This window comes from Bidens hawaiensis, unplaced genomic scaffold (genome assembly GCF_021521415.1).
Source record: "Bidens hawaiensis isolate Kalapana, Puna unplaced genomic scaffold, B.hawaiensis_p1.1 tig00032406_1, whole genome shotgun sequence".
Taxonomy (NCBI): domain Eukaryota; kingdom Viridiplantae; phylum Streptophyta; class Magnoliopsida; order Asterales; family Asteraceae; genus Bidens; species Bidens hawaiensis.
This window is the reverse complement of record NW_027505247.1, coordinates 123,767-139,054: the sequence shown is the minus strand read 5'-3', so window position 1 is coordinate 139,054 and position 15,288 is coordinate 123,767. Positions and strand designations below refer to the sequence as shown.

At 41.6% G+C, this 15,288-nt stretch overlaps 2 protein-coding genes across 2 annotated transcripts; both read left to right on the top strand.

Annotated features, from left to right (window-relative positions):
* Window positions 1-6,349: 6,349 nt before the first annotated feature.
* LOC143611815 (protein FAR-RED ELONGATED HYPOCOTYL 3-like) lies at window positions 6,350-6,891 on the top strand. The gene is made up of 2 exons (XM_077085951.1): window positions 6,350-6,505; window positions 6,586-6,891. The coding sequence occupies exons 1-2, from the start codon at window positions 6,350-6,352 to the stop codon at window positions 6,889-6,891; spliced, it is 462 nt and encodes a 153-aa protein (XP_076942066.1).
* A 1,247-nt stretch (window positions 6,892-8,138) lies between these two features.
* LOC143611814 (uncharacterized) lies at window positions 8,139-8,582 on the top strand. The gene has a single exon (XM_077085950.1). It carries the CDS (start codon window positions 8,139-8,141, stop codon window positions 8,580-8,582), a length of 444 nt encoding a protein of 147 aa, XP_076942065.1.
* Window positions 8,583-15,288: the final 6,706 nt, after the last annotated feature.

Genomic DNA, 15,288 nt, shown 5'->3' with positions numbered 1-15,288 from the left:
CAAGGATAGTGATTGTCAAGTGGTTGTTAGTGTGTATGTATTCTATGATGTGACTTGCTTATTATTGTAAATATTGTATTGATATGAAGCGTGCTGTAGACAAGTAGAGGTAGAGTGTGATAGAAGTGGCAGAGTCTAGTAAGAGAGTTAGTGGCACGACGATAGTACGTGGTAGGGTAAGCCTATAGTGACTTCGTTATTAAAAGTGGCAAAGTGGCATAACGATATTCGTTATTAAAGTGGCATCAAGTGGCATAAAGTGGCATAAGTGGCTAAGCTGTAGGGGTAATTAAGAGGCTAAGCTATAGGGGTAATTAAGTGGTTAAGCAGTAGCATGCTAGACAGTGGACTGTGTGTCTTCGGATACGTATATATTGTATGTAGTGGTTGTATGATAAGTTGCTTGATTAACTAGAACTCACTCAGCGTAGCTGACTTTTAGTATGCACGCAGGTGAGTAGAATGAGACAGCTAGCTTGAGCGGGCACATGGTGGGCGAATAGGAGACTGGCATCTGAAGACTCAAAACGTTTTAATGTAATTGACGTTTATTTTGAAAGACAAGAATGTTTAATTAAGGCAAGTTTTGGATTGCTGTAACTTTTCATGAAAGTTTTTATATTCCGCGAAAGTTTTAATGAACTCTGATTTGTAAGAACTGTGTTTATGAGTAAATCCGACGCGAAAGTAGGGCTACCGGGTTCGGGGCCTTACAAGTTGGTATCAGAGCATAAGTTCGAGAGATTTAAGCATCCTACGTGCTTAGACTCGAACAGAGAATGGGATTTAAAATGAGAAAGAAAGAAGATGCCAGTTCAAGATAGCCATGTGCCACTCAAGCAAGCTCAGTAAAGGTAAAGTGTACGGTAAATGGTGTATGTTAATGTTGGCTTATTTGCTAAATGAAGAATGAGTGCAGGTTAGGGATAGGATTAATTGATCTTAACGGATTATCTGTTTAAGAGTATAAACAAGCACAAGTGAAATCATGAAGGGAAGTATGTAGAACCTGAGGAGTAACGCAAATAGTTAATTACACTTGATCAACGTCATTAACTACTTACTTTACAAATCATGTGCTAAATAATTCCTAGAGTTATGACGTTTGTGTTTTCCCTTTTAGAATACTAATGGCTGGAGCTGGAGGAATTGTTGGAACTGGGGGTCGCACTGGACGTCGTGGCAGGCCTCGTCTTGTCCGGCAACCCTCGGTAGAAGAAGCTTCCAACACCGGAGACGAAGGAGGCGCAGCTGGAGGAAACTCTAGCAACAACGAAGAGGTTCAACTTAGCCCTGCAGTTCAAGCAGCCATTGTTCAAGCTGTAGTTGCTGCTTTGAAGAACCTGAATCCCGAAAGATCTGCTGGAAGCCGCGAACGAACTGCTGAAGGGGCGGGTGGTGATGGTAGGAAGGATGGGGAAGGAGAAAGAGAGGCCTCGAGTGAGGATAAGTCTGTGAAGGTCGATGACAGGAAAAGAGGCCAAGATGGGTGCAACTATAAGTCCTTCAAAGGATGCGACCAGCCAAAGCTGACTGGGCTGGGAGACGCAATCGCTACTCTCCAGTGGATAACCACAATGGACAAGAAAATCCGAATTAGCGAATGCCGTCCCGACCAAGCAGTGGGTTATGTCACTCAGTCATTTGAAGATGAGGCCATGTACTGGTGGGAAACTGTGGAACAAAGGAAGACCCGAGAGGAGATTAAGGCCATGAGGAGGGATGACCTTAAGGAGTTAGTGATGAAAAGGTTCTGTGCTGATGCTGAGGTTGAGAGGGCCAAGATGAAATTTCTGAATCTGAAGGCGGACAAGATGACATATCGTGAGTACACCACTGAATTCAACCGCATGTCTAGGCTGGTTCCTGACATGGTGAACACCGAGGCGAAACAGATCAAGTGCTACGTTAGAGGACTTCCCCAGAAGGTCCGCATGTTAGTCAGGGCCAACAAACCTGTTACCTTTGAGTCTGCGGTCGAGTTGGCGGAGATGGTCTATGTTGATCTGGCGGCAGATGATGTGGAAGTGGAAGATGAGGAAGAAGGGAAAGGAACTAAAATAGCTAGGGATGTCGTGGAGCGTGCAGGGAGAAAGACACAGAAGATGGCAGGAAAGGAAGCATGTAAGGTGTGCGGGAAGATGCACTTGGGGGAATGCAAGGATGGTCCAAATCAGTGCTACCGATGTGGGAGGAAGGCGCACATCCCCCGTGAATGCACCGAGGACCAGAAGTGTTACAGGTGTGGTAAGTCAGGTCACATAGCTAGGGAGTGTGGAAAAGCCGTGGCAGTGGGGGAAGGAAGAGGAGACGCGTGAAAGGATGGTCTATTAGCTGCTGAGGAGGTTGCAGGAGAATAAGTGGCATGTCACAGTTGTTTTATGTTAATAGTTAAAGAGTGTTTTATGTTACAGTTGAACCCATGTTTGTTTAGCAAGCTTGAATGATTTCCTTTTATGTTATGAAGTACTTGTGACTTCTTGTGATTTTGTCTGAACGACCTATGAATTTATCTTGAATGCGTGTTGGTTATGATAAATAGTTGTGTGAGGGTAAAGCGTCACCTTAGGAGTTAACGTTGTTATATAAAACAAGGTTCCTCGGGAAGGTGAGATGAGACTTGGCACATTGAGGGCCTCATGGACAAGCTACCTTAATAGCTAAAACACATGATCACCGCTCGATGACTACAAGTCAAGAGTAAGAAGGATAACCCAGAAATCAAAGGTGATTCAATAAAGTGTGCGATTATAAAGAAAAAGGTATTCCTTTTACAAAGGTATTCCTTTTGGAGAAATAAGCTAGGTTTCGGGGACGAAACCTCTTTAAGGAGGGAAGACTTGTAACATCCCGAAATTTCTAAGTAATATTTAATATATTATTTTGTCGGTTGAAATAAACGAGTTAGTGGAACAGCATAATATGAAGACTTAGTAGGATAATTAGATGGGTTTGGATATGGACCAAAAGGAAATATGGGCCTTCGGTCCATGGGCTTGAGGGAGTATAAATATCCCCTTAAACCCCAATCATTTCCATTCCATCCATTTATCCATATCTCTACACACACCCAAAACACACACACCACATACACCGCCGGCGGCCGAGGAGAGGAACGAACAAGATCCGAGAGAGGGTGAGCGATTAGTTGTGATTAAACAAGTTAAACGAGATCCAAACAAGCTCAAAAAGGTATGATTCTTGATCTTTGAAGTTTAAAGATCCAAGCTTTATAGTGTATAAACGACCGAAAACGGTTGGGGAACGTAGTGGGTGATGTTGAACCATAGCAAGGGTGTTAAAATCGCCAAAATGCTTGATAGAAACCAAACAGCGGCTGGACTGGGCAACTTCGCCGCGAACTGGGCAACTTCGCCTTCAAAGCGATAACTTCGCCTTCAAAGCAATAACTTCGCCTGAGGCCAAGTTCCCTAATTGATAACTTCGCTTACGGCCAAGTTCGCCTAACTGGTAACTTCGCCTGAGGCCAAGTTCGCCAAATTGATAACTTCGCTTACGGCCAAGTTCGCCTAACTGATAACTTCGCCTAAAGCTAAGTTCGCCTGATGACAACTTCGCCTAAAGCTAAGTTCGCCTGATGACAACTTCGCCTAAAGCTAAGTTCGCCTGATGACAACTTCGCCTAAAGCCAAGTTCGCCTAAGGTTTAACTTCGCCTAAAGTCAAGTTCGATTAGAAAATAGATTAAAAACGATAAGTAAAAGTAAGCTAATACTAGGCCACCAGATTAGATCAGGCGAGTATTGATACGTGTAACTTATACAGTCAGCCGAGCTCAGTTAAAGAAGGGATTTACAACTATCGTAAGAAGAAGCAGAGTTCAGGTGAGTTTCTAGCCCCAGTTCCTTGTTATGTTTTCGGGGTTGTGTGCATACTCGATGTGAAGTGTGAATACACTTACCTTAAGTGGTAAGTGTATGCTATAGATGTTATACGAGGTATATATTGTATAATGCTTGTCGGTACGTGAACGATCTTAGGATATTGCACGTATCGTAAAGGATAGTAAATTCCAAGTGGTTGATAGCGTGTATGAATGTTATGATGTGACTTGTTCATTACGTAAATACTGAACTGATATGAAGTGTGATATAGGCAAGTAGAGGTAGAGTGTGTTAGAAGTGGCAAGAGTCTAGTAAGAGTGTTAGTGGCATAACGATAGTACGTGGTAGGGTAAGCCTATACGTGCCTTCGTTATTAAAGTGGCAAAGTGGCATAACGTTATACGTTATTAAAGTGGCAAAGTGGCATAACGTTTTACGTTATTAAAGTGGCAAAGTGGCATAACGTTATACGTTATTAAAGTGGCAAAGTGGCATAACGTTATACGTTATTAAAGTGGCAAAGTGGCATAACGTTATACGTTATTAAAGTGGCAAGGTGGTAGGTGTAAATAAGAGGCTAAGTGGTAAGGTAAGCAGGTTAGATGTGAAAGTGTGAATACACTTACCTTAAGTGGTAAGTGTATAGATGTTATACAAGTAGCTATTATGTAATGCTTGTCGGTACGTGAACGATCTTCGGATATTGCACGTAATCGCCAAGGATAGTGATTGTCAAGTGGTTGTTAGTGTGTATGTATTCTATGATGTGACTTGCTTATTATTGTAAATATTGTATTGATATGAAGCGTGCTGTAGACAAGTAGAGGTAGAGTGTGATAGAAGTGGCAGAGTCTAGTAAGAGAGTTAGTGGCACGACGATAGTACGTGGTAGGGTAAGCCTATAGTGACTTCGTTATTAAAAGTGGCAAAGTGGCATAACGATATTCGTTATTAAAGTGGCATCAAGTGGCATAAAGTGGCATAAGTGGCTAAGCTGTAGGGGTAATTAAGAGGCTAAGCTATAGGGGTAATTAAGTGGTTAAGCAGTAGCATGCTAGACAGTGGACTGTGTGTCTTCGGATACGTATATATTGTATGTAGTGGTTGTATGATAAGTTGCTTGATTAACTAGAACTCACTCAGCGTAGCTGACTTTTAGTATGCACGCAGGTGAGTAGAATGAGACAGCTAGCTTGAGCGGGCACATGGTGGGCGAATAGGAGACTGGCATCTGAAGACTCAAAACGTTTTAATGTAATTGACGTTTATTTTGAAAGACAAGAATGTTTAATTAAGGCAAGTTTTGGATTGCTGTAACGTTTCATGAAAGTTTTTATATTCCGCGAAAGTTTTAATGAACTCTGATTTGTAAGAACTGTGTTTATGAGTAAATCCGACGCGAAAGTAGGGCTACCGTGTTCGGGGCCTTACAAATGTCTTGGTTTAACCATTTATTTCCGGAGGACGAGCCGGGTTACGCCGCTAATGATTAGCCTGGCACGTCGTGGTTACCCGAATTGAACCAGGTTTCGTTATATATTTATTTAGTATGAATTTGGTTGTTTTTTTTACTAACACATGCTACATTACGTTTTGTCAGGAGTATGTCGGGTATGATACCTAGCCCCAACAACCTTATTGTCAGTCCGAACAGTTTTGTGGTAACACTGGCTCGCCGAGCTTGCCAAACTTGAACCAGATTTCGTTATATAGTCTTATTGTAAATATACTGTTATGTTATTATTATTTTAATATTCTTACTTATCAATAGAATAGTATATTTTATATTATTATAGGTATTATTATTATTTATTATTATCACTAGCACTGTTGTTTGAATTTCTAATTTATGTATGGTAGGAGTACTTCGTGTCGGAGTACGACAGTCAGCCGGTGTACCCGTCACCTGTCGCCTGGTCAGATTATGGAGGTCAGCCTTCGTCATCGTACCAGCCACTAGTAGCAAATGATCCATTTTATGGAACCGAGTCTTCATCGCACCACGGGCGAAACGATCATCTGGGCCAAACCTAAATAACAAAGATGAGTACCATGACGACTACATAGGCGAAGTGAAGGTTTCGTATAAAACAGATGCTGTAATACACCATGTGTTTTGTTTAAGTTAATATTATTTATTTGTATGTTATTTAATAAACGGCTTAATAAATAGCATAAAACTGTTTCAGATTTTTGAGAGCCTCGAGGAGCTGGAGAAATGGGTAAAAATTAGAGGACGGGAGCATGGGTTTGTTGTTGTGGTCCAGCGGTCAAGGAAAAACGCTATGGACCTTGCATGCAATCGTGGGGGCGAACCATTAATAAAGGCGACGATGAGACGTACTGGCAGCATCAAAATATGCTGTCCTTTTAAGATCTTGGGCAGGTACGACTCGAGGGGTGCCTGTTGGAGGGTTCAAGTGGTAAACGAGACTCACAACCGATCCCATTGAATTCGAAGAGGAGTGTGTGTCTTTTAGAAAAATCAATAGCGACCAGCTGGATATGGTTGAGAGTTTACACAGGACCGGCAATAAGCCGCAACAAATCGAAGCAGCCCTCCGCGAAAAGTTTCCCGGTGTGCAACCTGTAATAAAAGATATATACAACCACACCGCCAAGACTAGGATGGATGGGCTACTTGGCGACACCCCTATGAAGGTAGTTCAAAACATTTGTAGTTTTAATGTGTACTTGCCATGCTTGTAATATTTACTAAAGTTTTATTTCATCCAATGCAGGCGCTGGAAAACTTTCTCGCAGGCAACGGTTTCACGTTCTATACCCGGGAGAGTGATACCGACGACAGGACGGAGGAAATTTTCTTCTGTCATAATAAGTCGCATAAGATGTGGCATGTGTTCCCCGAGGTGTTGATGATTGACACGACGTACAACACCAACATGTACGACTGGCCGTTGGTTCAGTTTATCGGTGTGACGTCGACATCAAAGTCGTTTTGTATCGCCACCGCATTTGTTATCAGGGAATGGCAGGGGAACTTCGCCTGGGCTCTGGAGAAACTTAAACAAATGCTCGATGACTGAATGGAGCCACGCGTGATTCTGACTGATGCGGACCAGGCCCTCATGAACGCCTGCGATGCGGTCTTCCCTAATGCCACCAAAAATTTATGCAGGTGGCACATATCCATAGTACGGATATGGGGACGGACTTTGCGTACTGGTGGAAGGTCCTGTATCTGTCTCCGACGATACAGGACTACGACAACTGTCGCATCAACATGGAGCGTCATTTGATACAGGACGATAGAGCATGTGAGTCCTTCGTACCGGGTGATAGTTTTTAATAGCCTAAACGTACGTCTTAATAACGTTTCCCTTTATTTTTCAGAGGTCTGGCAATACATTCACAACAGCTAGCTGGATCCATACAGACACAAGTTTGTAGCATGCTGGATCGACGAACGCCGATGCTACGGCGAAACTACAACGAACCGAGTTGAGAACCAGCACGAAAATCTGAAAATGTACCTCAATGGAAGCAACAACTCGCTCGACACAATTTTCAGGCACATCCTTAAAATGGCCAACTCGCAGATGAAAGAGATCGGTAAATCTTTTCACGACTCCCGTTCCAAGGTCATGGGACATCGACAACACGTCTGGTTGAAGAAGCTAATAAATAGGGTGTCGATTCACGCTCTGGGTCTACTTGTGAACGAGTATGAGTTGATGCACAAGATGCGTAACGGCGGCGCTTCATGTGCCCACCGTTTGTATTTGTCTTCGGGGCTGCCATGTGCTTGTCGGATTGAGGGATATATAGTTAAGGACACGTGTATCCCAAATTCCCAATAAAGGATGTTGACCTGTTCTAGAGGAGGCTTAATTTTGATCCAGCCTATACGCCGAATGAATAGCCAGACTACAAAGTAGGTATGCGTGAAATCACAGATATGCTGTCGTCCATAGATGACCCTAATCAGAAGAAAGGTTTTTTCGTAAACCTCATATCTGCTATTCCAGGGAGATCTACAAAGAAGTTACCCAAAAAAAGAGAGGATCCTCGGGGGCGTCCCAAAAAACCAGATCCCCCGAGACACAGCTCTTACACCCCAGCTCCAGATCTCCCTAGACACAGCTCCTACACCCCATTCTTGTTACAGGTGCCCAGCAACGAAACCCCCACCCCATCCTCGCTGTCTCGTTCGTTGTCCCAGCCAGCGTGGCGGATTAAAATTCCTCGGAGACGACCTAAGATATCGAAACCTACGGGAGCTTACCTCAGGTTTTCTTTGATGGTTTCGCCAGCGCAGGTACCGGCGATAGAAATGTTTAGGAGCGTCATTCCTAGCTGGGCTCATCCGTTCATCGCAGACATCAAAAACGTATGTCCAGACGGTAACTGCGGTTTCCGATCAATCGCCGTGGGTTTGGGGATACATGAGAAACTCTGGCCGGATATTTGGCGGGCAATGCAGGACAAGCTGGAAACCAACAAAGGGTGGTGGAGGGCGATGTTCAACAAAGAGGATGAAAGATTGTACGGCTGGGTTCATTCCAGCATTCCGTACTCCAACACGGACAAACTGGCACCGCTGAGTCGTTGGTTCAGCGTACCTGGTCATGGGCACGTGGTTGCTCAGTCATACGGGTGTGTGTTAGTCAACCTAGCTGGCAATCAGACCAAATCTTACTTCCCATTGAGAATCGGTCCTGACTTGATTCCAGATCCAGTGGTTATAGGCATCGCTAACTGGGGAGGTGATCATTGAGAATCGGTCCTGACTTGATTCCAGATCCAATAGTTATAGGCATCGCTAACTTGGGAGGTGATCATTGGAAATATATCAAACTGGTAGGAGAATTCTCAATGCCTACGCCAAACTTTAATTGGGAAAGAAGCGCCGTATCGGCGGCCCTCGAATGGAAAACACTGTACGGACAACGTATGGAGGAGTACGAACAGATACGCACGGGTTGGCAAAAGGAACCCTCTAACGTAGAACTAGACAGCTTATAGAAAAAAATGTATCAATGTATGTATGTAGACACACACACACACACATACATACATAAATAATAATAAATAAAGAAATAATAATAATATTAATAACTAATAATAATAATAATAAATAATATTAATAACTATTAATAATAATAATAAATAATAATATTAATAACTAATAATAATAGTAAATACTAATAAATAATAAATAATAAATACTAATAAATAAATAACAAACAAATAATAATAATAAATAATAAAAATAGGCAGAATACGCCGCGAATAGACCTATACGCGGCGTATTTATGCCCCTTATACTGAACGCTGGCTGCTCAACTGCCACTTTATATTTCAAATTTCAAACTCCATCCCGCGCATTCGAGCATCCAAACACGTGTCTATATTGTACCAACACCGACCGGATTACGACACGAGCCGAGGAGATTTTACCCAACATGGAGGTAATTTTTTAATATTACGTTGATGATGATGATTATGTTTAGATGATGATGATGATGTGATGATGATGATGTTGTTGTTGTGTGGATGGATAAAACCGTCCGCCGGAGTCCGGCCGTAATATGGTTGGAGTCCGGCCGTCGGTTTTCAGTGGTTATCATCGGCGGAGTATAGCCCTATACGCCGCCTCTGATATATAATTTTTTTATTTAATTTATTAACATTATCAATTTTATTATAAATATTATTATTAATATTTATTATTAGTATTTATTAATATTAATATTATTATTATTGTTATTATTTATAATTATTATTATTATAGGTATTATTATTATTGTAATTGTTATTGTTATAATTATTATTATTATTTGTTATTATTATAGCTTGGGGACGATGAGATTGAGGACGAGCTCGAGTAGGAGTACGAGCGGCAGATGGGGCGGGGCCGTGGCCGGGGCGGGGGCGGGGGCCGTGGTCGGGGTCGGGGACTCCCATTGGGTGACGACGTGTTGGTCACCTACCCTCATGTGCAGTTCGTTGAGGGTTCAGACGACCACACACGATACACTCGCCTACGCGATTATATCCTGGTCGTTTTTGGAGTCCTGTCACGCTCACCAGCGACCGGCTGAGTACATCGGACAGAATACGCCCTGGAGCCTTTTTGCTTCCGTATGCCACTATCGAAGTCGCCAATGGAAATTCCATCACAATCAACTCGGTCATTCGTGATTGTATTCTCACTCTTTGTAAGCGAAAATTTTCGATCGATCTTATCCCGATGCAAATGGGAAGTTTCGATGTCATAGTAGGCATGGATTGGTTATCTTTGCACCATGCCGAAGTCTTTTGTTACGATAAAATCATTCGAATCCCACTTGTAAACGGTAAAACACTCAAGGTCCACGACAAGACTACTCCTAAAAGGCTCAACCTTATGTCATACTCTCAATCCAAAAAATATTTGCGCCAAACGTATGTTCCGTTCCTAGCTCAAGTGGTGGTTAAAGACCTTAAGGAAAGAAAAATCCAAGACATCTCCATCGTCTGTGACTTTCTCGATGTTTTTCCCGAAGACGTCACTGGTCGTCCACCCCTTCGCCTGGTAGAATTCCTAATCGATCTTGTGCCTGGAGCAATGCCCGTAGCCAAAGCTCCTTATCGTTTAGCCCCGTCGGAAATGAAAGAGTTATCAAACCAACTCGAAGAACTTTCCGACAAAGGCTTTATTCATCCAAAATCTTCTCCTTGGGGCGCTCCCGTCCTCTTCGTGAAAAAGAAAGACGGTTCGTTTCGTATGTGCATCGATTATCGTGAGCTTAACAAACTTACTATTAAAAATTGTTATCCTTTGCCACGAATCGACGACCTCTTCGATCAACTTCAAGGCGAACGTGTTTCTCAAAAATCGATCTTCGATCGGGATATCACCAATTGCGTATTGGCGAAGAAGACATCCCAAAAACCGCATTCCGTACTCGATATGGACATTTCGAATTTCTAGTCATGCCTTTCGGTTTAACCAACGCACCCGCGGTATTTATGGATCTCATGAACCGCGTTTGCAAACCGTTTCTAGATAAATTCGTCATTGTCTTTATTGATGACATCCTCATCTTTTCCAAAACCAAGGCCGAACATGAGTATCACTTGCGTTCCATTCTCGAAGTCTTAAGAAACGAACGACTTTACGCCAAATTCTCAAAATGTGAATTTTGGCTAGAGGAAGTTTAATTTTTGGGACACATCGTCAACGACAAGGGTATTCATGTTGATCCCTCAAAAATCGAAGCCGTCAAAGATTGGAAGACTCCGACTACACCCACGGAAATTCGATCTTTTCTCGGTTTGACCGGATATTATCGGCGTTTCATCCTAAATTTTCCAATATCTCTTTACCCCCTCACTTCCCTAACTCACAAAGGAAAGCCTTATGAATGGGGATCCAAACAAGAAGAAACCTTTAATACTCTTAAACACATGCTTTGCAATGCTCCCGTTCTAACCCTTCCCGATGGAAACGACGACTTTGTAGTATTTTGCGATGCTTCTCATCAAGGTCTCGGTTGTGTTCTCATGCAACGAGGTCAAGTTATCGCGTATGCTTCAAGGCAACTCAAGGTCAACGAGAAGAACTACACGACTCACGATCTTGAACTTGGTGCCGTCGTTTTCGCACACAAAATTTGGAGACATTACCTTTACGGAACGAAATGTGTGGTTTTTACCGATCATAAAAGCCTTCAAACACATTTTTGACCAAAAAGATCTCAACATGAGACAACGACGATGGCCTGAGTTACTTAGTGACTACGATTGCGAGATTCGCTACCATCCCGGTAAAGCGAATGTCGTGGCCGATGCCCTTAGTCGAAAGGTTAATGTCAAATCCGTCTTGCTTCTTAGCGTCACCGTTCAAACCGATCTCCAAGCCATAATCTATCAAGCACAACGTACCTCTGTTGACGAAGGCAACATGTCCGTTCACTTTATTCCAATTCGAGAAAAATACTCCGTTGAGCAACTTGCCCAAATCTACATTCGCGAAATCGTGTGTCGCCACGGTTTATGTAGCACCCCAACCCGGAACGAGCTAATGTGTCACCTTTACAAATATCAAAACATAACTCATAAAAGCCTAAGTCAAATTTAATTCCATCAAATAACCGAATACATTTATAGTCTTCTAAAATCTTGAACTTTATTACTCTCTCACCACTAATCCCCCTGATTTCCCAGATCATCTGTCAACAAATAAGAAAAACATAACAAAGAAAATACGGCTGAGCCAAAATTTTGCCCAGTAACGGAAAGAACATAGTAAATGTAAAGACGGACATATAGAAAACACCACATATACTGAACTGAAGAAAGGACTGAATTGACACCAAAACTAATACGAACACAAACTCGAAATCCACACCGAAACAGAAACAAATACATAATCAAAACCATAATCCGACGCTCGGTCATAACGTAATCAAATGCATATATATATATATATATATATATATAAACATATTAAAACATATCAGAAATAGAAGCATATATAGATACTAAACTACACGACCGCGATGTAATAATAATAAATAGGTCGTGTCACACAGAAGCACCCAGAGCCAGAAACAGAGGGGTACACGCATTGTTCCATCCCCCAGAAGTCAGATGTCAGAAATCAGAACAGAACTAGGATCGATCCATACACCCCTAAGTGGCCCTAATACTCCACAAGTATTAGTTAGAGACGCCGTGAACTTTAATTACGCACTGTCACGACAAGTGCCGTGTCGTTGACGCCCCAACGACAAGTCAGAAAGTGCTCGGGTAACAAAGTACTAAAGCTAAAAGCATATAATTACATATGTTCAAACGAGAACATGCAACAAAGAGTACAAAATATATGATCTATTGCATGCTACAAAAATATATTATATAAAATAACTAAACTCAAAATGTAACTGACGCATAACGAAAATCCGTACTACAAAGTAACGGATAAGAGTCAATACCAAAAGTGAACGAAAACAGACACCGTATTACAAAGTAACGGAATATAATTAATACTATGAGTGAAAGAAACCAGAAACCGTACCAAAGCAACGGAATATTAATAATACTAAAAGGAAACAAAGACGAAAACTGTACTACGAAGAAACGGAATATAAATAATACTAAGAGGAAACAATAACAGAAACTGTACCTTAATCATTAAGAAAAAGTAACCAAGTTGGGTTGTCTTCAACAATTATGAGAACCTACGGTTTATTTACATTTTATTTTAGATATACTCGCATAATTACGATGGATGATTCGTTGATTTTTCCAGGGAGGACACTTTAAGAATCCATAAGAAAACTTGTTTAACCATAGGCTTGTTTCGGTGGTTATTTAAATATCGTTAGAGCTACCAAAAATAAGTACTAATATGTAAATGTTGAATTTTAAATCTCCACTTCATTATAAGGAAATATTATGAATAAAGTAACTGACCAAAATTATTATTTACCTATGATCACAAAAACTTTCAAATTTTAATTTAGTATTTTAAATTCCTAACTTCTCAGATTTGATTTTAAGTTATACGTAGTGGCTGTAAAGCCATTCATATTTATTATTATGGTGCTTCAGTTAACTTTATGCACACAGAAACTCTTGTCCTCCTTTCTTTAATGACATGCATGCATTATACATACCAATTTAAATAGAGTTTCTAATTAAACAACGTTATCCATCACAGGAACGAATCAACGATCTCATCCGAATGACTTAATTAGGTGTACGAACCAAAAGAAAAGGAGCAGACGGTTATCTTAGTTGTCGAACAGGTCGGTGATGTACGTAAACATGATAGCGACTTAATCGGTTCCTCTCGACAGAACAGAACAGATTGAAGGCGGAACTTGAACGGTGGTGGTATGCGATGCGTTACGGTGACTTACTCGAGGAGGGAAAACAGCCGTAGGTACTTGAGAGAAACAGAAACGAGTGGCGGTGCCCGAAGTTTGTCACCGAACTAGATGTGAACTAACGAAGGCACCGGTGGCGTCTAGCTTGCGGAGGTTGCCGATTTTCGTCTGATTTGCAGCAGCCGTTGGCAGCACTGTGGTGGTGGACAATCTTCATTGCGAGACTAATTTAGGGTGATGGTGTGATGCGGTGGTGAGGCAGAGAGTAAGCAAAAGCTGGTATGGTTTTGTGAAGTTTGATTTGAAGCTTTATACATCGTCGATCGTCGGGGATACGGATAACGCACGAAACTTATTTGCCAAAATATCCGGTGGTTAGTTTGAAGAGGCTGAATGGGTTATTAATTAATATTATTGATCCAGTATAGCTATACGATTTATACATGATTTTATAATACTATCAATCTTTTAGATTTCTCCTCCTATTCGAAATTCAAATCATAATATGCATCTGTATCATTTTGTTTAATATTAGTTGATCAAATCACAAAATCTCAAATTTCAAATACTTATATTAAATTCACAACTACACCTTAATTAATAATAATCATATTTATTAATATAGTTTATTTGTTATCTTTATATAAATTTGGGTTATTATAGTTTACCTTTGACTATCATCTCCGATCGCGATGCTCGATTCACACCTCATTTTTGGCGATCACTTTAAGAAACCTTGGGAACTCGTCTTGATCTTAGCACCGTTTATCATCTTCAAATGGATAGACAATCCGAACGTACGATTCAAACACTTGAGGACATGCTTCGAGCGTGTGTACTCGATTTCGGTGGGAATTGGGATTCTCACATTCCTTACATTGAATTCTCTTACAATAACAGTTTCCATTCTAGCATCGGTATGCCTCCTTTCGAAGCTCTCTACGGTCGCAAATGTCGTTACCCGATTAGTTGGAACGAAATCGGTGAAGCTCAAATTACCGGACCCGAAATGGTCCAAGAATCCACCGACCGTATCGACCAAATCCGCAAGAACCTACTTGCCGCTAGAAGTCGACAAAAGAGCTACGCCGACAAACGGCGAAAACCGATTAAATTCAATGTCGACGATCTCGTCCTTCTGAAGGTATCCCCTTGGAAAGGAGTTGTTCGTTTTGGAAAGAAAGGAAAACTAGCTCCCCGTTTCGTAGGCCCATTCAAAATTCTTGAGCGAGTCGGAAAAGTAGCCTACCGACTCAAACTACCGGAAGAACTCACTGGTGTTCATCCGACCTTTCATGTTTCAAATCTCAAGAAGTGCTTGGCCGAAGGTAATCTCTATATACCTCTCGACGAAGTACAGGTAAATGAATCAATGATCATGGTTGAATGACCCGTTGAAATCATGGACCGCAACGAAAAGAAAACCAAGCGAAGTCGCATCAAGTTAGTTAAAGTTCGATGGGAATCACAGGCGTAGCGCGGAGTTTACATGGGAAGGAGAAGACTCGATGAAGGAGAAATATCCACATTTGTTTACATCATCTTAATTACGGGACGAAATTTCCTAAAGTAGGGGATACTATGACCTTTGTCAATTTCGAGTTA

Coding starts and splice junctions, on each gene's coding strand:
- LOC143611815 (XM_077085951.1), top strand. CDS start 6,350: ATGGTTGAGAGTTTACACAGGACCGGCAATAAGCCGCAACAAATCGAA. Junction 6,506..6,585: donor TTGGCGACACCCCTATGAAG/GTAGTTCAAAAC, acceptor CATCCAATGCAG/GCGCTGGAAAACTTTCTCGC.
- LOC143611814 (XM_077085950.1), top strand. CDS start 8,139: ATGTTTAGGAGCGTCATTCCTAGCTGGGCTCATCCGTTCATCGCAGAC.